This window comes from Kryptolebias marmoratus, linkage group LG18 (assembly GCF_001649575.2).
Source record: "Kryptolebias marmoratus isolate JLee-2015 linkage group LG18, ASM164957v2, whole genome shotgun sequence".
NCBI classification, from domain to species: Eukaryota; Metazoa; Chordata; class Actinopteri; order Cyprinodontiformes; family Rivulidae; genus Kryptolebias; species Kryptolebias marmoratus.
Window position 1 is genome coordinate 12,135,752 of NC_051447.1, and position 23,653 is coordinate 12,159,404.

The window sequence follows — 23,653 nt, forward strand, 5'->3', positions numbered from 1 at the left end:
TTGTAAAATTTGCAGATGACACCACAGTAGTGGGTCTCAAATTGAATAATGATGAGGGAAGATATTCAGCACCTGACAAGGTTCAAATAATAACCTTGTTCTGAGCACCAGCAAAACCAAAGAGGTCATTGTGCACTATAGAAGGACCAGGAAGACTGAAGACACTGCTAGACTGACCACCGGACCCCAGCAGACATACACTCACACTAACACACTCACTCACTCATTCACACCTAAAGACTGGAACTTGCACTGTGCTGCACTTTATAACATCTTTATCTATTTGCTGCTGGATGCTTTGCATTACCACCATTAAATATGCTGCTGACTTGTTTAACTCTATACATTTTGTAAATTAGATTACTTTATTATTCTGTATGTATGAACCTGTAGCCGAAAGCACCAAATAAATTGTTGTACTATGATAATGACAATAAAGATTTTGATCCTTGATTGATTTTTGATCAATCAGATGAACACTGATTACTGCAAAGATGTCAGCCAATGTCAGGATTTAAGTTTATCGCATGTAATAGATTGCTGTGGACTTCACTAAATACAAAATTAGGAAATGACAAGTCATTGACCATGAATCTTGGCCCATTAGATGTCACTGGAGCTGTTATTATTAGTCTCTTTACAGCAGTCACCTGTACCCACAATGTTTCTCCTATATTTTTCTTCTGGAAAGTTAAATCATGCGTGAACACAAGTACTTTTCTCTGGAAGCTTGACAAAACTAACCCGAATAATCAGTATTGTCCAAACTGATAATTATTAGCAAGGTTGACAATTGAAATGTAATTTTATTTGGGAAATAATTATTTTGGCTAATTAGGTTTGGAGTGTTTGCTGTTTATAACAATAGAATCATTCATTTCAGTATCCTGCATCATGTTGTTTTCACTTTTAAAATTCTTTGCTTTTTTAACACTTTACATGAGTGTGAATAGAGATGGAACATGAGATTTTGTGCAAATAATGAACAAAAACCTGACATAACACATATTAATAATATTACATCAATTTTACCAAGATATACACTTTTAGAAACTTATTTTCTAATGTGATAAACTTTGTTTGTTTTAACTCTATATTTTAGTTATCGATAATATTATTGCCATATGAGGGGAACAAAGTGATTATTGAGATTTAATTTTCATCAGATCAACCCCGTACGGGGTCCATGGGAGGGCGGCACCCTTGTGACTATCCGTGGTGTCAACCTGGGGCTGGACTTCAGAGAGATTCAGAGTAATGTCAAAGTGGCTGAAGTGGACTGCACCCCCATACGTGAGGGCTACATCCCTGCTGAACAGTAAGTTTAAATAAATATACTCACATTTTACATTAATGATTCTTTTATAAAACATTGGCAACACTAAATGATAATGCACCTCCATGTAGTCATTCTGGATATACCCTACAGCACAGTCCTTTAACACCTGTACTTCAAACTACAGGTTCTGTCAACAAATTTGTTCTTTTTATCCGGGAATATTATAAATTAGACCTTCATATTATGTGAAGCCAAATACTCAAACAGTTGTGTGCAGATAGTGCATGCAGTTTAAAGGTAATCATTGCAAAGTAGGAAAAAAAGGTATTGTGAGCTATATCAAATGATGCAGTTTGAAAGCATTTAAACCAGTAGTTTTCCAAATACATTGATAAGCAATTCTTAAATGTGGGTCCACATTCTATGAAAATGAGGTAAACAAATATGGCAGAATCAGACAAGTGTAGAACCTCAGAGGAGATGTTTAGGTGGAAATATAAGAGTAATTCTGCTGCCAAGTGCAAAAAAAAGAAAATTTCAATTAAGAACAATTAAGAAGAATAAATATCAGATTAAGAGGGAGGTGGAGCACCATAAACAAAGAGCTTTTAACACTCAGCTTTTGCAAAACTTCTTCTGAACTGGTAAGTTAATTTGTTTCAATGCTAACATATTTTACTTAACAAATAGGAGCATAAATACATACCAACACATCAAAATTCTGACTGATCCAGTCACAAATTGTGCTTACAATTTTTTATTTTAAAGACACATTAATCATCTATAAGAAAAAAATTGTGCAGATTAAGTTAATTTTTTTAATTGAATATGAATTTTTTAACCAGTTTTCATGACTTTGCAACAACTACCTTGAATAATCCTTTTTGAAAGTTCTGGAGGTTGGATTTAGTTGACATTCAGGTTTTAACCAGACCTCAGACTTTTTTCAGGTGCAGTCTGTCAAATTAGTCTAAAGTTGGCTTATCAACAGACACAGGGCTTCTGCTCAAAAAGAAAGTTGTATTGGCAAGCACTTTCTAAGCAAATGCTGACCCAGCAGAAGTTATATTTGAGGTCATACAGTATATAAAAGGACTGACTTTTCCCTATTTTTCTAATAAGTGGGCTCTATGTAAAAAGGGACGTTAGTGTCAAATAATGTATTTCTGATATTTTTGCACAATTTGATATTTTTATTCATTATTTTATTTTGTATATAGAGAATTTTCCATAGCATTTATATATATCATCTACATCATTTATATCAGTCTATGTAGTTCTTTGTAATTTTATTTGTTAAACCATTTTTTCTGCATGATACTTGTGGTTTTGACTATACACCTTTGCATGTGTTCAATTCTGATTTCTGTGACTATGCCAATGTATGTTTCCAGGATTGTTTGTGAGATGGGTCAAGCAAAGATGAGCCAGTATGCTGGAGATGTACAGGTCTGTGTTGGGGTTGGACCTTGCAAACCTGAATTCATGGCAAAATCCACCAAATTATACTACTTTGTGGTGAGTTCATATTTTTAAGTTTATATTTTTAACATCATAGATTTCAAATGTTAGTTAAGATTTTAGCTTTGTGAAAATACTTTGTAGTGGAACTTCATTTTTTTATGAAAGTTACAAGTTTTTCTTCTGTGGTCTTACTGCAGAGTGCTCTTCATTTTAGCACTTTCGTGATAGGTGGTCTGTGTTCTCACTTACTGTGTTAATATATGTAGTTTGTTTGGCTGCATTCCCACACGACAGCATTTCTCTTATGTGTGTATCAGTGGTGAGACGAGACTGGCACTCACTAATGAGCTGAAGATGAGACAGAAACACTGATGGGTCTATAAACATTTTCTGACACGAACTCATAAAAATACACATTACACCCTTGCTGTGTTTTTTCAATACACTGCACACAGTTACTTAGACACTTGCACGTTCTGATATAAATTTGGAGTTGTTGCTTTTATGTACTTGTATATGCTGGGGCATCATTTTTACTGTTACCTATTTTTGGGAGCTGGCCAAGATTTATTTCTCACTAGGGGCCAGGAACAGGATTATGTGAAGTTGTGTATGAATGGCAAACACAGCAGGCTGGGATGAGAGTAAAGGAAGGTCAAATAAGTTTAAAAGAAAATATCTTTATCTGCCTTTACTGAACCACATCAGCTACTGCTGTGGCACTTTAATTTGAAAGGTTCCACTATACTAGAGTATTCTTAATGGGATCATTGAGCAGGTTAGAGTTTATTTATTTAATAATGTTCAATAAAATGTTTTCTGGTAAAAAAAAAAAAAATTTGATGCTTTCTTTTGTTTCTTTTTTATAAAATGTTTAAATTGTTAAAACAATTTATGTGGTTACTAGTCACTAATACACCCTTATGCTACACGAAAATAAGTCAATAGATGGACACTTGGGAATCTGATGTTTTTGAATTATTACCTTACATTTTATACAATGTTTCCTTATGGCATCCTGTTTTCATTCTCTGGCTGACTTTTACCATTTAACATCCTACCCCCTTTTTTTTAGACCCCACAGATTACCAGCCTCAAGCCGAACCGAGGGCCAGTCTCAGGGGGAACCATTGTCAACATCACAGGCAGCTACTTGGATGCTGGGAGCAACGTGTCAGTCATGTTTAAGGACCAGCCGTGCACTTATTTGAGGTTAGCAGGAACATGCTTCAACTGACCCTGCCAATCACACTTGAAGAGTCAATTAAAAGCTCAGTCAAAGTCAATGTTTATCAAACTACAGGCACTTAACGTTCCCGACAGTTCTCACATGAACAGTGATGAAATGCATTTGGAACAGAAATAAGTGGGACTGGAAAATGGTTTAAGCACTTTTTAATTACCAGTTTTCAAGTTGATGGTGATAAGGATGCTTACTGTTTAATCTGGGTGCACATGAATTTTAATGTGCAACTCCAAGTTTAGTCTGTAGCCCTTTTTATTTAGCTCTACCATCCATTCTACCATATTTGATATTGAATTAAAATGTTTTTTTGAATAATTTAGTAGGTTTTTATCATGAGATAAATAACAAGAGTTATGAGCCTAGACTGTCTTTATAATACAGTGTTACTGAGTCAATTTTACATTATTAGTTTACAACATCCCCCTTTTGTCTGTAGTGAGGTCATGCAGTATATAAAATACATATGTTACATTTAACTAATTGTATTCTGTTATCACTTTAGGAGGGGTGGCCAGTGGCTTACTTGCCGAACCCACGCTTCCCTGCATGGCTATGGGAATGTGTTTGTGTCTGTGAGTATAGATAAGGCCCAACTCCAGAAATACCTGCAGTTTGAATATGTGGAGGATCCCACCATAACCAAGATAGAGCCAGAGTGGAGCATCTACAGGTATGTTAGAAGGTAGAAGCTCTTTAATTTGACAAAAGATTGGTTTTTACTCCGGTAACGGAGAAATGCAGTGGATCCTATGGATGGATATATCTCAGCAAAACAGGTGTTAAACTCATCAAGCAAATAAATAAATAAACAAACTGCCAAAAAATTAGGACATTAAAAAAGTAAAGAAGTTTGACTATGTTTGATTCAGTATAAACCCTGCTGTATGTCTTTATTTTCAGCAATTTAAACCATTATTTGCCAAAACAATCTTTGATAGAAAATTTGTCTTTTTTTTAAGTGGGCATACTCCAGTGACAGTAACAGGGACCAACCTGGACATCATTCAGACACCACTCATCAGAGCCAAATACAACAACCATGAGACACTCAATGTAAGTAATTTTGTAACACAAAAAATATTGTCTGACATTTATACATGAATGTGTATGAAATTCTTGTAATTTTAGCAAATTAATTTTTATTACATTTAGTAATTTTTGTAATATTTTTAGAGTAAACTTACAAAGTGCAGTTATAAAGTTAAACTATCTGCAAAACTAACACTTTGACCCCAACGCCCTTTGTTTTGTTTTGTTTTGGGGTTTTATTCTGAAAAGTTGCTGATCGTCTTGGTTCTTCTTTTATACAGTTGGCTAATGGAAAAAAAAGCCTGAAGTCAAAAATGCATAGTAAAATTAAACGAGTTGCACAAGAACTATGTTTTGTTATTTGTCTTCAAGCTAAAAAAAAAAGAACAACTTGTAACACTGAATTAAAACTTGCAGAGACAACCTCTTGGAAAATTGTTTTACTCTTTTTATTCATTAAGACAGGGAAAGACAAAGTTATAGATAGGTCTGATTGCTCTCATTGAAAGAAGAGGGAAACAAAAGGTGGTAATGCAATCCTCATGGTCTATTTTAGCATGACCTTACAGCTCATTTAACATCTGTGTTCACATGTGCATGTGCAGAGCATTGTCTCAAACTGTGTTGCCATATAGTTTCCCCCAAGTCTCACTGTTACAGTCTGAAACAGCAAAGATGTAAACAAGAATAAATCAGAATCAAAAAACGACTTTTAAAGCATTTTAAGTAACATTTCTCTGAGACAGGAGTTTTGTTACATTTTCCCTGGTTACTTTCCTGTACCTGACATGTACCATTGCATTATACATGTCAGTGATGTCCTGAAGACCTTGCAGGATTTGTCAAGTCTGATGTTCAAGGAGCCAATTATAGTGACAGGCAATAGTTTGAATGACTGCATGGCAGAGGTTATTGTAGAAATGTGAGATGTCTGTGAAGGAGACTTGTGCTGCAGGTTGATTTGTCTGCGTCATGACAGCCAGAGAGGAATGGAGATGTTAGGAGGATATAGAGGGGCATGGGGCATAAAAGTGATAGATCAATCTGCCAATGCTTGTGAAACTCACTTTAAGTTTGAAATAAAGAATAAATAAATAATATGAATTGCTTCACATGTGAAATGAGAGACCACAGCAGAGACATAAAAGCACATGACACAAGACACAAAAAATAGGTATGAGACACTGTAATTGAGACGGAGCATGGTACAGAGAAAGATGAGAGGATGAGAATGTGCCAAAAAGAAAGATAAAGATCACAGGGAGGAATAACAGGACGGAATAAAGAAGTGAGGAGAATCTGAGGGGGTCTTTGTGGAGGGTAATGATGGAAGGGTAAGGCCCAATTATCACTCTTGAATCTCCAACATCAAAGACTGATGGTGGTGATAATGCTCTCACTCTTTAACTGCACCTTTTTTTATTGCTCCTTTTTAGAGAAGAACACTCCAACAGTTTTTTTGTTGCATTTTTTTTTTTATCTCGAGTTGGGTCTACATTAACATAAACATTTTCAACTTAGAAACAGATACTAAAAACTGCTTATTGTATGGCTTGCCAAATAACACAGTTGGTTAATTTAAAGTGCTTTAAGTATAAAGGTTGACTGCAAAGAAAGCACAAGTGAGTAGATCAGGAACTTTAATCTTTAAAAAAAAATGCACATTTGCATAATTGCAATTATTTTCACAACATGTGTTCATATTCAAACGTAACATTTTTTGTGTCTTGTAGTTGTGCAAGGTACTGAGCCCCACATCAATGCAGTGCCAGGTCCCAGAACTACCCATCAGTTTGGCCAGGCAGCAAGAATCACCTGAAAGACCCGATGAATTTGGATTCAAACTGGATGATGTGCAGTCTCTGATAGCACTGAACACCACCAACTTTATCTACTACCCCAACCCTGAATTTGAACCACTCAGTTCCTCTGGAGTTTTAGAGCTTAAACCTGGTTCACCTATAATACTAAAAGTAAGTAGATTTATACCATTACCCACCTTTTTTTTTGTAACTTTTTTATACATGACATAAATTATCAGTGAATATTCTGTGTAATGTGTTCACAATATAGTAATGCAGTTATATAAGTAAGAGGGTTTTATACTACTGTGAACTCTATTTATTTGCTTTGTAAAAAAATTTGAATATATGTAATAAAAGTTTCAGTGTTAGACATCATCATAATTTATCATGGTTAGCTAATAATTCTGTCCTGATGTACAATTCACATAGAATAAACCTGTGGATAAAATCACTATGGTTTATTAACGGAAGACTTAACTGTAATAAAGTTTTTAGATAATTTTATAGTTTGGTTTATGTGTAAATATGTTGTTTGATTCTTATTTCTTTAACAAAACAGATTATGGATGTATTCCTTTTTTCTATCATAATTAAAATAGGATTATAAAATTTTACTGTCATTTTAAAAATGTGCTTTTGTTAATAGTTTATCTGTATAGTTTTTTTTAATCTTGTACCATGAACCTGCCAGAAACTGCAGATGAAAATTAATCTGCATGACTAAATCTGCCACATTTACATGCTGTGCTTATTGTACTCATCTTCAATTAATGTGCATTGTCCCTCTTTTAAATAAATAAATTTAAACTTTGCAGGGCCGAAACTTCCTTCCGCCAACCAATAGTGGAAATGGGAAGTTAAACTACACAGTTCTGATTGGCGACAAACCCTGCATGTTAACGGTGTCAGAGACCCAACTTCTTTGTGAGTCACCAAACCTGACTGGCCGACACAAAGTCCTGGTGAGTGACACAGCAAAAACATAAATAGACAGAAATGTGATGGATAAGTCAGATGTGGTGGGGATGGGAAACAAACTTTACAAACCAATTGAGAGCGTGAGACAGATATTCGTTGTATTGCTTTCTATCTGTTCCCTTGTTTACTCTAATACAAAGTGCGGTTCTAATCCAATTAGCCTTGTGGTTCCTGTTAGTACCACATGCAGACAAAAGACAAACAAATAAGCCTTCAATAAGAAGAATTACAGCCCAGGCAAATTCAATAAAAATTCCATTTGTGGTTTAGAGAGGGACCACTTTGAACAAATTATATCCTGATGTTACCACCTGAACGCAGCATCACAGAATGATAAGGACACATTACTGTAAAAAAGTTAGTAGATACAAAAATAAACTGTAGTGTGTAGACACTGCAATCGATAAGTCTGTCTGTCTTTACCTTGAATCATGAGTTTACAGATGGAAATGTTTTACTGACTTAAAAGAGTAAAAAATAAATTTCATAAACATAGTGATATGCTTTAGGTTTAACAAGAGTTTAGTTTTTTTTTCTGTCTCAAATAATAAACATTTTTTTCAAGTGGAATTGTTGTTGTAATAATTAAGCATGTTTCATGTCTTCTGGACATTTTCTAATTTTTCTAGAAAACACTCTAACCCAAATGTGGATTTATGTACAATCCATCCACATAGTTACACTCTTCCTGTTTTTTTCAATCTTTTTCTATTACAAGGCCCGTGTTGGTGGCATTGAATTTTCTCCAGGAGTTGTCCACATCACATCTGACAGCCCGCTCAGCAGCACTGCTATCATTGGCATTGCTGCAGCCGGTGCCCTGCTCATCTTTTTCATTGTGGTGGTGCTCATTGCTTACAAGCGCAAGTCTCGTGAGAGTGATCTGACTCTGAAGAGGCTGCAGATGCAGATGGACAACCTTGAATCACGTGTGGCACTAGAGTGCAAAGAGGGTAAGAAGTCAACTTGAATGTAGAGTGTATATTTATTCATGTTAGATTAATAAACATTTTTACTTGGTTTGAAACAAACTACGATTTTAAGAAGTGAAGTTTGATGCCTTTTGTAATACAGATTTCTTCTCTTTACACTGTGAGTAAAAAAAAATGTTTGGGTTTTTTCAGCTTTTGCAGAGCTTCAAACAGACATCCATGAACTGACCAGTGATCTGGATGGTGCAGGGATACCCTTCCTGGATTACAGGACCTACACAATGAGGGTCCTCTTTCCAGGCATTGAGGAACATCCTGTACTAAAAGATTTAGAGGTAAGAGTAAACATCTCACTGACATTACAACTTCATCAGAGAAAAAAATACCTTAAGCATTTTTGCCGAAAAAAAAAACCTTACATTTTTTTAACTTCCTTAAACAGACTAATGTAAAACCTAAAGATGAGTTTTCCACAAATGTGCTTTTTATCAAATATACAGTACACATACATTTTAAAGTTTTTCTAATTTACTTCTCATTTATGCATTCTTTATGTAATAAATAAATGTGTGGCATTGTTTTTCAGTCTCCATCAAACACCAGTTGTAATGCAATTAGCCTCATTGGAAACCAGATCAAAATGAGCAAACAAATTAACAATGTGGTGGGTCGCTGTAGGTGAAATTGATACCAACGTTGGTTGTTGTTGCTCTCTGGTAAACAAAAGCCCTTTGACAGCTGACAAAAACACTTTTATTTTTTTAAATCGAATGAGGCAGACTTCAAATCAAAAGTGTGCTCTCATTAATAATTCTTAACGATATGAGATGCTGGGTCATTTTCTTTCTCCACCTCCAAAACAAATTAGAAGTCAATCATAGGGAGAAAAGCAAATAGCAAAAAAGAAAAAGAAACATTAAGCCATTTATCCTCGGTGGTGACATTGATAGACAGGCATAATTGAGCAGGTCATCTTGTTCCATTAAAAGAATGATGGACCCCCGTTTCACTGCCTTAGGGTTAACTACCCCATCCTTGATGAGAATTTCCCAGTAATAAGCCATTTTAATTAGGATTTAATTGGTATAAATATCAAACTATATGAGTATAATGTGGAAAAGAAGTCCAATGGAAAAAGTTGTAGGGTTTTCTTATGCTGTTGATGACCATTTAATTGTTATTGATGTGTTGGATAATTTAAAAGTCAAGTCTTGACAGTTGGCTGTACACCGAAATATTGCAGGTGATGGAATACCTATATAGGGGTTTTATCTTCTTTTTTTCTGTGTATTATGTTTTCTCTCTTCACTCTTGATCTTTATGGAAACAAATTTATTTGATTGTTTTCTCTCGATTTTAAGTATTGCAAGCTTCCTTTCGAGATAGAGCATAGGTGATAAAATGTTGCAATTTTCTGCACTTTCTCTTCAAAGCCGTAAAAATGTTGATCTGCAATTTATAAAGCGATCATAGTAAATAAGGGTTAATACAATAGAGGGCTTAAACCCTAAACAGAGCACATAATTTTCCACAAAAACCTGTTTTTCCACTGTTGTGCACATGCTGCATGAACAAAAACTTCTAATGCTCAAGCACATGTGAATGCACAAAAACACTGCACGTTATGACAAGTTGTATGAAATTAGACTTTCAACTGAACAATAGCTCCCGGCAGATTACAACTACCTCAAGGAAAGGTAAAAAGACAGAACATATGTGGGCTGACAGCTGCACTGAGTGCAAAGTGACGCTGTCGTACCACAAGTGCTCTTGACAGATAAAAAACATAATCTCCTTAGGTGCTATTTATGAAAAATGTAGAAGAGAGGCACATGCGCTAAGTTCCAAGTATAAACAGTGCTGAGATGATGTGAGCTGAAACAAGGAGAACTCGCAGCTCTGCACTTCCTTTCAACTTGCATTAATATGGAACACATCGCTATCGAAATAATAAACATTCCCTAAAGAGATTTGGTGTTTTCCTGCCTTTATTCTCAACCTTCAGACAAAACCTGACAAAAGCTCAGGAATGTAAAACTCCTCGTCTCCCCAGGTTCCTCCTTTTCTTTCTGCATTCTATTTATTTCCTCTTTCAACCCCTACTAGGATTCCTCTGTTAACTTTTAATAGCACTTTAAAGTACAGAAACTTTACATTTATTACTGATATGTTGTTATTTATGTGGTTTTAAATTATTTATGCTTTTGATGATCATCTCTTTATATGATCTGAGTAGTATGGTAATAAAGTTACTGTATTCTACTTGAAAAGGTAAAAGCTTTTAACTTGGAAGGCAGAAAGCTAAGAATACATTTGAATGACTCAGTGACTAATTAGGGCTATGTATCATTGCCTTGAATAAGCCTCTATTAATCTTTCTTCATTTTGCTTTCCCTTGTTATTTTTAATGCATTTCATTTCTCTTGTTTCCTCACAGGTGCCAGGCTACCGCCAGGAGCAAGTCGAAAAAGGGCTGAAGCTCTTTGGCCATCTCATTAACAACAAAATTTTCCTGCTGTGTTTTATTCGCACTCTTGAGGCCCAGCGTGGTTTCTCCATGAGGGACCGTGGCAATGTGGCCTCACTGATCATGACTGTGCTGCAGAGCAAGTTGGAGTATGCCACTGATGTCCTGAAGCACCTGCTGTCCGACCTTATAGATCGCAACCTTGAGAGCAAAAACCATCCAAAACTGCTGCTTCGCAGGTAATTATCAGGCTCAAAGAGAGTTTACCTTTACTAGCAGCACTGCCTAACAGGTGGCCTATTTTACACAGCTGACAGTGGTCGTTTTTTTTATTTAGTTTCTAAGTTTTATGGCCTTTAAACTTAGTTTTGTACTCCTTGTAGTATATGAATCAAGATGAACGGTTTACACTGGTTATGTCAGCTTTCAACAATCAAGGACTGCATATGGTTCTCAGTGTTCCCTATCTGTGACATGTTTGGATTAACTCCTGTGACCTTGAATCACTGGCTCTGTGTCAGAAACACCAGAGCGCACATCATTAGCAAAATAATTATAATTAATTAGCACTGAATCCAATTTCAAATTGCTCAAGAGGAAAGAAATACTCGTTTATGGAAAAAGGAGAAAAGAAAAGATGGTGAAAGGCTGGCTTGCTGGCACAATCACAATCCTCCCTCGGATTTGTAGTCAAAGCCTGAATGGCGTGCACTTGAACACAGCACTGTATGTGATTAAGCGTCCTGCCTGCGGTGTTGGGTAAATGTGATGATTATGGTTACTTGAGTAAAGCAGCTTCTTTAAAGCTGGTGTGTGTGTGTGTCTTTGTGCCTGTGGTTTGTGCATGGACATGAAACAATTTGTGCACATAGTATATATATTTTTATTCAGAGGTTGTCAGTCAAACCTTGACACCCCCAAACGGTTTGACAGGCGTGTGATAAATTAAGTTGTCCATCTTTTTCTGCTCAAATTCTAATTCTCCCTTTGGCTAAAAACAGTCTTGTGTTGTGCCAATGAAGACAAATGAATAAATAAAAAAAAAATAAGCAGACAGAGCTGAAATTAATGCCGCTTGTTGTACCATCCAGACAAAAGTGGGCATTTTCTTCTCATGAAAGCCTGCTTAGACTCTGCTAGGTGATGAAGAGAGAGATTATTACTGTCTGGGCAAGAAGCATGATTAATTGCAGTCAGATCTCACAGAGTATGGTGCAGCCACAAAATAATGGGATAACTGCTGATCCTGGCAGTAGATACAACAAAAGAGATGGCATGTAGAGCATAGACAGAAAGAGCTGGTGAAGGACAATGAAGGCACTTTAGGCTGTGTTACTTGGTGAGAAAATCTTACTACTGGGGCATGGAGGCAAGTTGTGAAATCAGCTTTTTGATCACTTTGTTTTTGACTCACAAAAGCCACATATGTGCTGTTCCTGCAGATCTATTCATTTTTTTCCTCATGTCAAGATTTGATGTAAATTAGTACTCGAGTCCACATCCAAAGCACACTTGTCCTCCTTGATGACAGCAGAGAGAGAAGAGAAACCTGGGGAAAATGCCAGTACGTGCTGGCAGCACAGAAGGGAAAGCACATGTTCACATCACATCCACACCCAAGCTGATTTCCCAATTGTCATACATATGATTGTGATGGCCACTGATCAGATTGTATTCATTCCTTTTACCTCATCACATGTGCTTGTTAGTCCTTCATCAACTCAGCATGCATTTCAGATCTGATATGGCAAGCTATAGCACCCTGTAGTCTGTACTGACTGCTGTGTCCTTGGTTAGCAGATGAAAATAGCCTAGATTCATAGACAAAAAGCTTGGGAGATTAAGTTAGGAGGAAGCATCCACTACATCTTTATTCTCTCGTTTTAATTTGTTCTTCCTTTGCTCTATTTTTTTGTGTTTGCTCATTGTGATTGTTTTTCCCTCAGTATCTGTCTCTGTCTGCTCACGCTTCACTGTTCTCTCCTGTGTGTCTTCACTGCTTAAGTTCCAATTGTGTAACATTGTCACTATCTTCATTTCTCTTTTCCTGTTTTATACTCCCTTTCTCAGTCTATATCCCCAACTCTTCCTCCCCTCCCCTATTTTCTTGATTGCTAAATCAATGTTTAAAGTGCATGAGCAGGGTGTCTCTGGCACAGTATCTGAGCATGGCTACCCACTACCTCCTTTTCCAAGAAATCTGTGTGTAATTGTGTGTGTATATCGTTCTCTTCTCTCTCCACACACCAACACACATCCTTCCATCTGTCCCATCTCAACCTGTGCTGAAGCACAACCACCAGGCAAGCTAACTAACGAGAGCCTTCCACAACCATCTGTCGCATTCCTTGCTGCATTCAACTCCTTTAACTTTCCTCTACGCTTCATTCCTCTATCTCTCGCTCACCTCCTCGCATCACCATCCCCCTTACCATCATGCCCAGCTAAACACCCTCCCTTTAGCCTTAAGTTTTGTTTGGCTGCAGTTTAAGTACCAAAATATTAGTTTGAATTCTGGTCAGAAGATGAGAACCCAATATGTTCATGTGTTTATCACAACATTGCTTTCCAGCAAGGAGGTGCTGTCGGCACAGGTGGACAGGCCCCATAAAATCATAAGGAAAATCGTCAAATGATAGAAAATTTGCTTAGGTTTTAGTGTGGGTTTTGGATATTTTTGTGCAAGTGTCTAAAGTGAGTCAGTATTAATCATTGTGAGACAGTATGACACACATGATGACCTGTCATTTTCAGAAATGAAAATAGATGGCTTGACATCTGACTGAAATCAGACAAGACAAAGTTAAAACTGGCTTTTTTGTTTAAAAGAATTCTTGAGTTAATTTATTCATTTTGATTTAGGTATGAGGTTTGTGGGGATTTGTTTTCATTTTATTTAACAGTAAAAATTTATATTATTAGCTAAATGCGTTTAATTTATTTTAAAGTTTAAACTCCTTATTGCTTAGATGTTCATTCTTTGATTAATGATTTTCCATGCATTTCATACAAATAGTCCTGGAAGATTTTTCCTGCTAATTTTGAAATTCTGATTATGTGATGAAGCATCAATCAACCTTCCCCACTCAATGTTTCACAGTAATCAGGGGTAACTAAATACTTCCATAGTTCCATTCCCAGCCCCCACTGGCCCTCTGATGGACTGCCAAGTGGGCAAATCTGACCATGCCAACAAGCCATGGCACATTTCATAAGATTAACCCAAACATAGGCTGTGCTGTGTCTGGAATATAAGCTGAGGAGAAGGTTGGATAAGATTGTTTGAAAGCTGTAATACCAAATGTGAACGTTAGATGTTAGAGCAGCTCCATCACAGAGTGTCGTTTTTATCACAGTTCCCCACAGAGCGTGCTACGAGTGAGAATGAGCATAAGCTAAACGGTGGGGCTGTGCCAAGGCTTCTTAATACTGCAGGGTTGGCACCTCCTGCCAGACGCATGCACAAATACACACAAATAGTAGAGAATCGTCAGCACACATGATAATTTCTGAATACATACGCAGTGGGATTAATTTGTGCTTTTTCGTCCTACCCTTAAAACAGCCTCACACATGTCTAGTCACACAGGCACACAGAAGAACAATAATAGTAATGAGTAAGTAAGAGGAAGTCAAAAAAGAAGAAAAAGGAAGGTTGGACTTCGTCAAGCCATTTATTCTTCATTCTCTTCTTCTTTACCCCTTTTCACTGCGCCTTCCTTCCTTCCTTCCCAGTGCACCTCCTCCTTTCTTCTTGCCTATTTATCCCTTTGATAAAAGGGCTACATTTGTGGAAATGGAGAGGATTTGGAAGTGTGTGTGATGACATGATCCAGAATGAGGCGGCCAAAGGGAGGAAGGGAGGGAGGGAGGAAGTCAGCAAGGACACATGAAAGAAAAGATGAAAAGTGACCTTGTTGACCCTTGGATCTGTGGACGGAGGAAGGGCGGGAGAGGCGGCAAAATAAAAGTGCAGGCACAGTGAGAGGCAGGAAGTTAATCCCCTCCAGGTGTTGTGCCAAAGCTGACAGGGGGTACCAGACTACCCCACTGGCACATCTTGCTCCCCTCAATGCCTCAATGGGGGAGGTCTTTTACGAGGCTGTCTGAATGATGAGGGGAGGGAGGGCTGCAGGTGGCAGCCGAATCACTAAAGACAAAATCTACACACATGCACAAATGGGTACAATGGACACTAATCCTGAAATATTTATGTCTATGGTAGTTTCTCATTGAAACAGACACAAGAGTGTGTGTTTTTTATTACCCGCACAACCCTGCTGCTGTCCAAGAAGGTTGCTGTCAAATAGGATATCCGATCCTAGTTTCTCCAACCTCCTGCCACCATCACTGTTGTTATTATGTATGCATATTAGTCATTCACACGGGATCACTCACACTGTTGGCCCAGGTCAACAGACACACTCACACACACACCATTTTGCCACACCAGTGGAGCATAGATGCCAGGCGGAGAAGGAGAGGGAGATGTATTCATTCACTTTCTATTGTGCACGGATCGAGTGTTAGTCCAGTGAATAGGCGAGGGAGCGCTTGATAATGAGGCCAGTGTTATTACACAGCCGCTGCAGCCCCTAACAACATCAATCCACCGGGATCAAATAAAGGCTTTTAATTGCTTTGCCTTATATTAAAATCCCGGCCGCTGCAGACGAGCTGCCCTTGGCGTGCCTGAGCATAAAAGCCAGGCGAAAGATTGCCTGAAAGGCCATCGTACAGTGCGTGCAAAGGCTCTCTGAGTTCATGTCTTTACAGTCATGTTTGTGTAGTGAAAGCCTATTCATTAGCAGCTGCCATCATTTTTAGCAGAATATTTGACAATGATGATGAATATTTATGATGGTAATAAGAGTGTGGGGATCAAATGTTCATTATGTACTTCTATTTGCAGGACTGAGTCTGTAGCAGAGAAAATGCTGACCAACTGGTTTACATTTCTCCTCTACAAGTTTCTAAAGGTACAGTAACATTTTAGTTTTCAAATTTGAGAAAAGGCTTTGCTGAGTTTTAAATTATCTTCCAATATCAAACCCTTCAAAACATTTTACTAATTGATGACATTTTTAATTTTAAAAAACTTTCATCGAAGAATATTTCCACTATAAAAAGTTGTTTTTCATGATAATAATAAAATACAATCTTCTCTACTTTGAACAAAACCTATGACGCAAATGTTCATATCAAACCCACCACTCTTGTTGAATGAACTGAAAGTAAATAGGATGATCTTTTTTCTTCCATCCCTCTCCACTCATCTCTTCTAATGCAACTGAGAGAAGAAAAATAAAAACGATAAATGGCCAGTTGCTTCACTGTGTTGAGACAGGAGATTTAGTGCCTTCAAGAGTCTGTCTTCGATAGCATTTTTCAATGTTTATCCTATAAAATCTTTCCCGCAGTCTAGCCTCAATCCAGCAAACTTTGTACATTGTACATCAAAAGCTAGTATAGCGTTCTAAAAACTGACTGCAATATTTATGGTGCTTTCTTAGACATTGTTAAACTGTTCTTTTTCTAAAGATTCTTTCTTATCCAAATGTCTTTGCAGGAATGTGCAGGCGAGCCTCTCTTCTCCCTCTTCTGTGCCATCAAACAGCAGATGGAGAAAGGCCCCATTGACTCTATCACAGGAGAGGCCCGCTACTCTCTCAGTGAAGACAAGCTCATCAGACAACAGATTGACTACAAGACGCTGGTAAGGGGTTCACCTGCCCTGGGGTACTGGGGCTAAAGGGAGATGCTTAATATGCTTTCAGGGACAAGAAGAGAGAATGGGGTGGTCATGGGTGGTCGGTCATGAGATGTGCAAAGGGACACTAAGGTTGTTGTTGTCATGGTTGACATGCAGGGGGGCACAGGAGGGGCGACCTCACTTCCTATTGAGGCTAGAGCTGTCAAGGAAAAAAGCAGGGCTTCTGTGTATGTCTGTGTGCACAAACTGAGAAACCATGAAGCTTTCTCCATCTGCAGCCCCTTATTCATTACCCAAATCTGTCTGATAGCCCACTCTACTGTGACATGATTGTTTCAGCAGGGGAATCTCAAATCTTTTTTTTCTAGTGTCAGATCTGATTGTACTAACCACTCCAAAAGTATTGAGTTTATATACTCTCATTATTCATGATGAAATACAGCACTGTGTAAGTGTTTTAGGCAGGTGTGAATACAATGTTGTAAAGTATAAATTCTTCCAAATACAATTTGTTTTTATCAATTTACAAAATGTAAAGTGATAAAAAGTAAGTTAGCAGTAGACAAATCTAAATAACATTAGTTTTTGATGTGAGGTGTATGATTAACTGACTATACAGAGAGATGCCAATGACCCTTATTTCATATGTAGGTTAAAACAATATTAACTGAAACAGAAACATCTGTATAGAAGGATTTAAACTGGGTGAGGAACAAACTCTGATATTAAGATGAAGCTGTGGAAAACCATTTCATGTCACAAGTTGAACCCCACAGCAAGACTGAGTACAGCAACAATACACAAATGTGTCTCTCAGTCAAATACTCTAAAAAAAGGCAAGGGTTTCAAAATGTGCTCTTCAAGCTCTTCTGTAGAAGCACAAAGAAATGGGCAACATGAGGACACAGTGGTTGGAAAAGGAATTTTAGTGCAGCAAACACATTATGTTTGCTTCTGTTCAACATCAGTAGATGTCCATCAGCTCCAGAGAAGTCTGGCCAGAACTTGTCTTTGAGGAAGAATTACATCAAAAAGCCCAAACTGGCAAAGAAACAAGGCCAAGTGACTCCACTATGAACAAAAACTGGGGTACAGAAAGATGCCAGTAGGTGCTCTGAACTGATGAGTCAAAACTTGAAATATTTGGCTTTAACAGGAAATGATGTCTGCGTGGCCCCAAATATGTTTAAGAGCTATACAGTGACCCCACACATATAGTCAATGCCACAAAGAACTACCAGAGTGCTTTTTTCTTTTTTGTTGTTGTTGTTTGTTTTTCTTGGTGTTAAAGTTATTTAATTTCTCATTCACAATTCTTTGTCTTCAAAACTGAAGAAGCATTTTGGATGAGAGCTGAAACAACTTCAAGAAACAAGAAAAGAAGTCAATTTGCCTTTTAATAAACTCTTAGGATAAAATATGCTTACCTGTTGTCCACTAAATGGAAACATGAACATCAACAACATACAGCATATCCTCTCTCATTTGAACCAAGTAAACTTGGATAAAACTTTATGATGTTTTTATGCTTTTCAAAAGTGTAACAAGTCAGTTTTTGAGTTTGACCTGTAACTACTTGCCTCCCATGAAGTGTCACCCATGTGCATGTTTCTGTCTCAGGTGGTGAACTGTATACACCCGGAGAATGAGAAAAGCCCAGAGATCCAGGTGAAAGTGCTGAACTGCGACACAATCAGCCAAGTGAAGGAGAAAATACTAGATGCCATCTACAAGAATGTCCCATATTCACACCGTTTAAAGGCTTCTGATATGGACTTAGGTAAGAATCTTTTGGTTTGTTTGCTTGCTTGCAAGTTATTCTATGAAGTCATTATCCATAAATTTTCCAATTATGAAATATGTGTAAAATACAATAATTTTGTCCTGTAGTTGACGAGACATCTGATACTATTTAGCTTATTAAAACAACTACATATATGCAGTCTTTCCTGTCCATGTGTCCTTAAAGACTTTGACATCCATTGATTTTTAGAAAGGCTTTCCCACTCCAGCCAGCCCTTCTTAAAAGTACAAATCCTCTTAAATATAAAGAAGTATCTTTCTTTTCAACCTCAAGAGAGTTGACTTCCTGGCTCAGTTGGCTCAGATGTCTGAGACGGTTCTCTCGGCAGCCCCAAACTTTCCATCGATCTGCTCTTTTGTCGACGGCTGTCTGAGTCAGATGATTGATCAGCTAATCAATTGAGACGCTCAGTGATTTCTTCCCTACAAAACCTTTCTTTCATTCTTATAGCTATAAGGTTAAGTTATTTATCTTGCACTAAACTGGAAAAATACATTGAATTGTCCAATTTAAGTATTTTAACTGTCCATTGTTAGTGGAAAGGGATATGATGTTGTACCTTATCAGCAACACATCTGCTGATAAGAGGTTTTGACAAACTTTGTGTGGGTATACAGTGCATGTAAGCATAACATTGTTATCCACCCAGTACCTACAGGCTGTCTCCTCACAGTGAATTGGGTTCTTTATGGTTTAATATTGCCACATGGATTTTTTCAAGCCTTGTTGTGTGTTCTTGTAGCATATTTATAACCAACTCCAAATCTAAGACAGGCAGTGCATACCATGGGGAATCTGTCTGTGAGATAGCTACGTAAAAAGATTGGTTTAGCCTTTTGACAACACTCCTGGATAAAATTGTTTTATGGGTCCCTTTGGGCACTATGTGCTGTACTGTTATTGTTTTAATACCAGTGGGGTTTGAAAATTGGAGTTAGCTGGCCACCCTTTCTAGAGTCTGATTATGTGTAGTAAAGAGGAAAAATGAGTAAAAGCAAGCTCATAAGTGAACATGTGTATACAATTAAAAGATAATGCTCAGTATACTTTAAACTTGCTGCTTAAAGTTATTTTAATTAGGAATCCATTAATGGACAGTGAGCAAATTTTATTTTCCAATATAATTATATCCTGGTCTAATGTCTTTCATTGATTTGTAACTATTTGGTGGTAGAACATGTCTTTTTCCCCCCTCAACTGTTTTATTTACACAGATTTTTAGTTAAAGTGAAGTATTTTCTGTAAACAAGTAGTACCAGTAGGTTTCATGATTTCTGACACACATACACAGACTGATTGCAGGGGCTGATAAGGATAATGGGATTTGTGGCAGGCCTGTCTTGAGACAAATTGGCCAGGGGGATTGTTATCCTTGGTATAGTTTTTAATTCCACATCTTAATTCTTCTCAGGGCACCAGTGAAGTTGAAGCCTGAGACCAAAGAGGCAAAGCCATATGTGCTTCTTTCTGTCATTGTTTCTATGTTGCTAGTTCCAAATAACTTGTAAATTTGAGCTAAATAAAGCAGATTTCACCCTTTTTTTTACAATTTCATTCAAAGTCCTTATGTCCGTGGCTTTGTTTGACTTCATAAAGCCAGTTTGCACAAACATACACAGTCTTCTCTTCTGATTAGATTTATTAGAAACCACCAGGATTTGGGAAGAAAGATAATCTCAGTTTGCTTTGGCTTTACCACAAGTTTATTGTTTTATTAAATCTGTCCTGCCTGTCTTTTTGCTCTGCATCTCTTTATTTGTTTACTGAGCCTTGACTAGAGACCGGGGCTCATTTGCATCTTTATAGGAAGACGTACTTCATAGACAGAAACAACAGGAGAATCTTTATTTCCTGCAGATTTTTCAGATCTGAACACAATTGTGGTGGATCCTCCAAAGACAGGCCTCATCATGCAGCATAGTGATTGCTGTTTTGTTTTTCTGTTTGTGATCAGAATAGGAGATGACTGTGGCCAACACGAGTAGGAAGCTCAGCAAGAAACAAACACAGTAATATATTATGAAAACTCATGATTTCTGAAAAAAGAATAAAGGGAGTCATCTTCTTGTTTGTTTTCAAGATGGTTTTCCTTTTTCCCCTTATGGTAATGTCGCTGGAGTATTGAGATGTTTCCATCAAAGCTGTTATTCGTTTTTTGCTGAGGTTATACAGATCTAGAAAGCCTGTTGCAGTCCACATATAAATTGGTTGTAAGGCTAGAAAAAAATCCCTTATGCTGCTTTATTAAAAACAAGGTTATGTTGACTAAAAATGACTTGTTGAAGGGTGTAGAAATAAGATGATTGTTGTGCTGTAGCAGAACATTGTTGCAACATTTTAGTTTCATTTTATACTGAGGGATTCAGTATCACAGCATCCGATTAAAATTCCTTACACAACAAAAAGAGCTGTGAAGGCACAAGGCTTAAAGCTGTACATGAAGGTTTGGCCACCCGAAAGCAGGGACCAATAGTACCTCTAGAAAGTCTAACATAAAGGCTTGTGCTGCAGATAGAAAGGGAAGCATAAAAGCTCTGGGCATGCCACTGTAATCACACGTATTGATCGCACCAGCAGAAGAAATAGAAGAGTTTCATTTTAAGAAGAACAGATCTTGTGATTAATTTAGCTCATTTCACATGTGAGTGTTTTAACTCTGCATCGTTCCTCATTTTATTTTCTGTAGCCTTTTTAAAAGAATTAATTCATAATAAAACACTTTTTAAAAAGAGAGAGGAGAAAAAAAATAAACACCTTTTATAATCATCAGATTTCATGTTTTTTGCATTGTCTTTGCAGATTAAATTAAAAAAAACAAAACAGAAAAAAAAATCTTTTTTTCTTTTTAACATTTTAACTTGCAATCATTGATTGGCTCTGCAAACATACCCTTTAGGATTAAAATTCCACTGTCTGTTTCAGATTTTGTTTTGGTTGAAAAGCACAACTTATTCCCAAATGTCAAAGTCTTTCATTAGGACAACTACCAAAATTCTCTCTCTCTTGTCCCAAAGGTATGCTAGTACACCAAATATTATGGCATGATTTGGAGATGTCTTGACAGTCAAAGAGGGGATTGAAACAAAATCCTCCCAACTGAGAAAACAAACAAGAACACAAAGTCAAAACCATCAGTAGAGTGATGTTGTGGGAATATGGTTGGTGATGATAATTATTAGTATTAATATTTCCAATTTTATTTGCAGAGTGGCGTCAGGTAAGAGGACTGCGGATGATCCTGCAAGATGAAGACACAACCACGAGGATTGAAGGTGACTGGAAGAGACTGAACATGCTGGCTCACTATCAGGTAATGATTGTATTTAAAAAAAAAAAAAAGAAATTCAAGTAGCTCCATCTCTATTAAACACAAAAAGAGGCTGTACTTATTTAACAAAAGTGTTAGATTAAAATATTAAATTGTGTCCTATGTTTGTCTGTAGTATGTTTTCTGTGTAACATAAAAACAACTTGTTTTTAGAAACAAACATTAACTTTGAAGATGCACACATTTTGTTTCTAAAACAAAGATAAGATATTTTCTGATATTTGATATTGAACTTTCTCTGTGTTTTTTTGTTATAAAACCCATTGTAGTCCTGTCTGTATTGTACTGAGAATACTCTTTCAGTTCTTCTTTATTGGTTTGTCTTGAATAGACATTTTTCAGAAATAAAGTGTGGGATGTACTCATACAATCCTAACACAAGCTGTACAAATAGAAATGAAACAGCATAAAGCAGGAAAGTCACATTTTTCAGAAAGTGTGAGATTAAAACTGATGTGTTCTCTAAATGTCATATTTTGAATCTAATTGGTCCTGATAAAGAAACATGTCAGAGGTCAGACATATGCAAACCTGTAGACTTGAGACCAAAAAGGACTGCCTAAATAGAAGTATTTTAGTCAGCAGAGAAATACACAATACATCAAGATAGTTTATTTTTTTTTCTTAATAAAGTCAGAAATCCATTTTACAGAAAGAAAAACACACCTCTGTAGGTGTTTTGTGTCACTTGAGCACTAACTGTCCTTTCAGGCAAACACAAGAAAACTGACCTGCATCTCCAATATGGTGTTAATAATTCGAGTGGCTAAGCAAGTAGTGACTGTCTCCTCCAAGTGCAATTTGCGTGGTGCCTAAATTAAATGTCAGCAGCAGCGAGTGTCAACAGGCTGGGAGTACGAGTCGTGGGTGGAATGGATTAGGGAGCTGATTTGAATCGGAGATAAGATAATAAAGACAGAAGTTAATTCATTTTTTTTTCAGGCTGGGGAAAGAAAGGGCAACTTATCCTTGATGGACCAGAAAAATGTAAACACTCTCAGCCTCTCAGAAATTGTAAGCAGACAAAGAAAGTCACAAAAAATGGAGAGGACACGACAAACCCAAGCTTCAGCCATTCCAAGCAGCATGCTCATTGAAGTGTTAAAGCTTTACAATACTTACTAATCAAATCTGCTGAAACAAATTTGTATGCATTGTACTATTGAGCACCCAAATATATTATTTGGCACTTCCTTCAGACATTTTATATAAATATTGTTTTTGTTTATTCTGAATGAATGTTGTCAATGATGCATTGATCAGAATCTTCTGTAGTTTAAACTCAAATCTGTTTTGATCTGAAACTTTCTAAAGTCTCAGACTCACTCAGCCATCAGCTGCTGTCTGACAGTTTGCTTTATTTATTTTCATCTGAATGCCACATGCCCAGAATACTGCCTTTCTGTGCTCTATTCTGTCTATATTCTCCAAATGTTATTTCCTAAAGCCACTCCTCTCTTTTACATTTCATTATGTCCCCACTGCTAGTTCTATATCGATTCAACGTACAAGAGCAGTTATCAGGGAGAATACTTGAGGGGTTTGTAGAGCTATTGGGGTCCCCACAAAGGAATAACAAGTTCTGCCCTCTGGGCTTCCTGTTTTCAA

The 23,653-nt window shown here is 37.0% G+C and overlaps 1 protein-coding gene across 2 annotated transcripts in view; it reads left to right on the forward strand.

Annotated features, from left to right (window-relative positions):
- Positions 1-23,653, forward strand: part of plxna4 (plexin A4) — a 216,438-nt gene that overhangs the window by 176,011 nt on the left and 16,774 nt on the right. For both annotated transcript variants that reach the window (XM_025005636.2, XM_017414840.3), the window contains exons 13-26: positions 1,167-1,318; positions 2,674-2,797; positions 3,819-3,955; positions 4,492-4,659; positions 4,949-5,042; positions 6,752-6,991; positions 7,639-7,785; positions 8,520-8,754; positions 8,926-9,068; positions 11,171-11,439; positions 16,113-16,179; positions 16,770-16,916; positions 18,534-18,693; positions 21,924-22,027. In XM_025005636.2, coding sequence (XP_024861404.1) covers positions 1,167-1,318; positions 2,674-2,797; positions 3,819-3,955; positions 4,492-4,659; positions 4,949-5,042; positions 6,752-6,991; positions 7,639-7,785; positions 8,520-8,754; positions 8,926-9,068; positions 11,171-11,439; positions 16,113-16,179; positions 16,770-16,916; positions 18,534-18,693; positions 21,924-22,027 — 2,187 coding nt within the window. The remainder of the gene's footprint in view (positions 1-1,166; positions 1,319-2,673; positions 2,798-3,818; positions 3,956-4,491; positions 4,660-4,948; positions 5,043-6,751; positions 6,992-7,638; positions 7,786-8,519; positions 8,755-8,925; positions 9,069-11,170; positions 11,440-16,112; positions 16,180-16,769; positions 16,917-18,533; positions 18,694-21,923; positions 22,028-23,653) is intronic.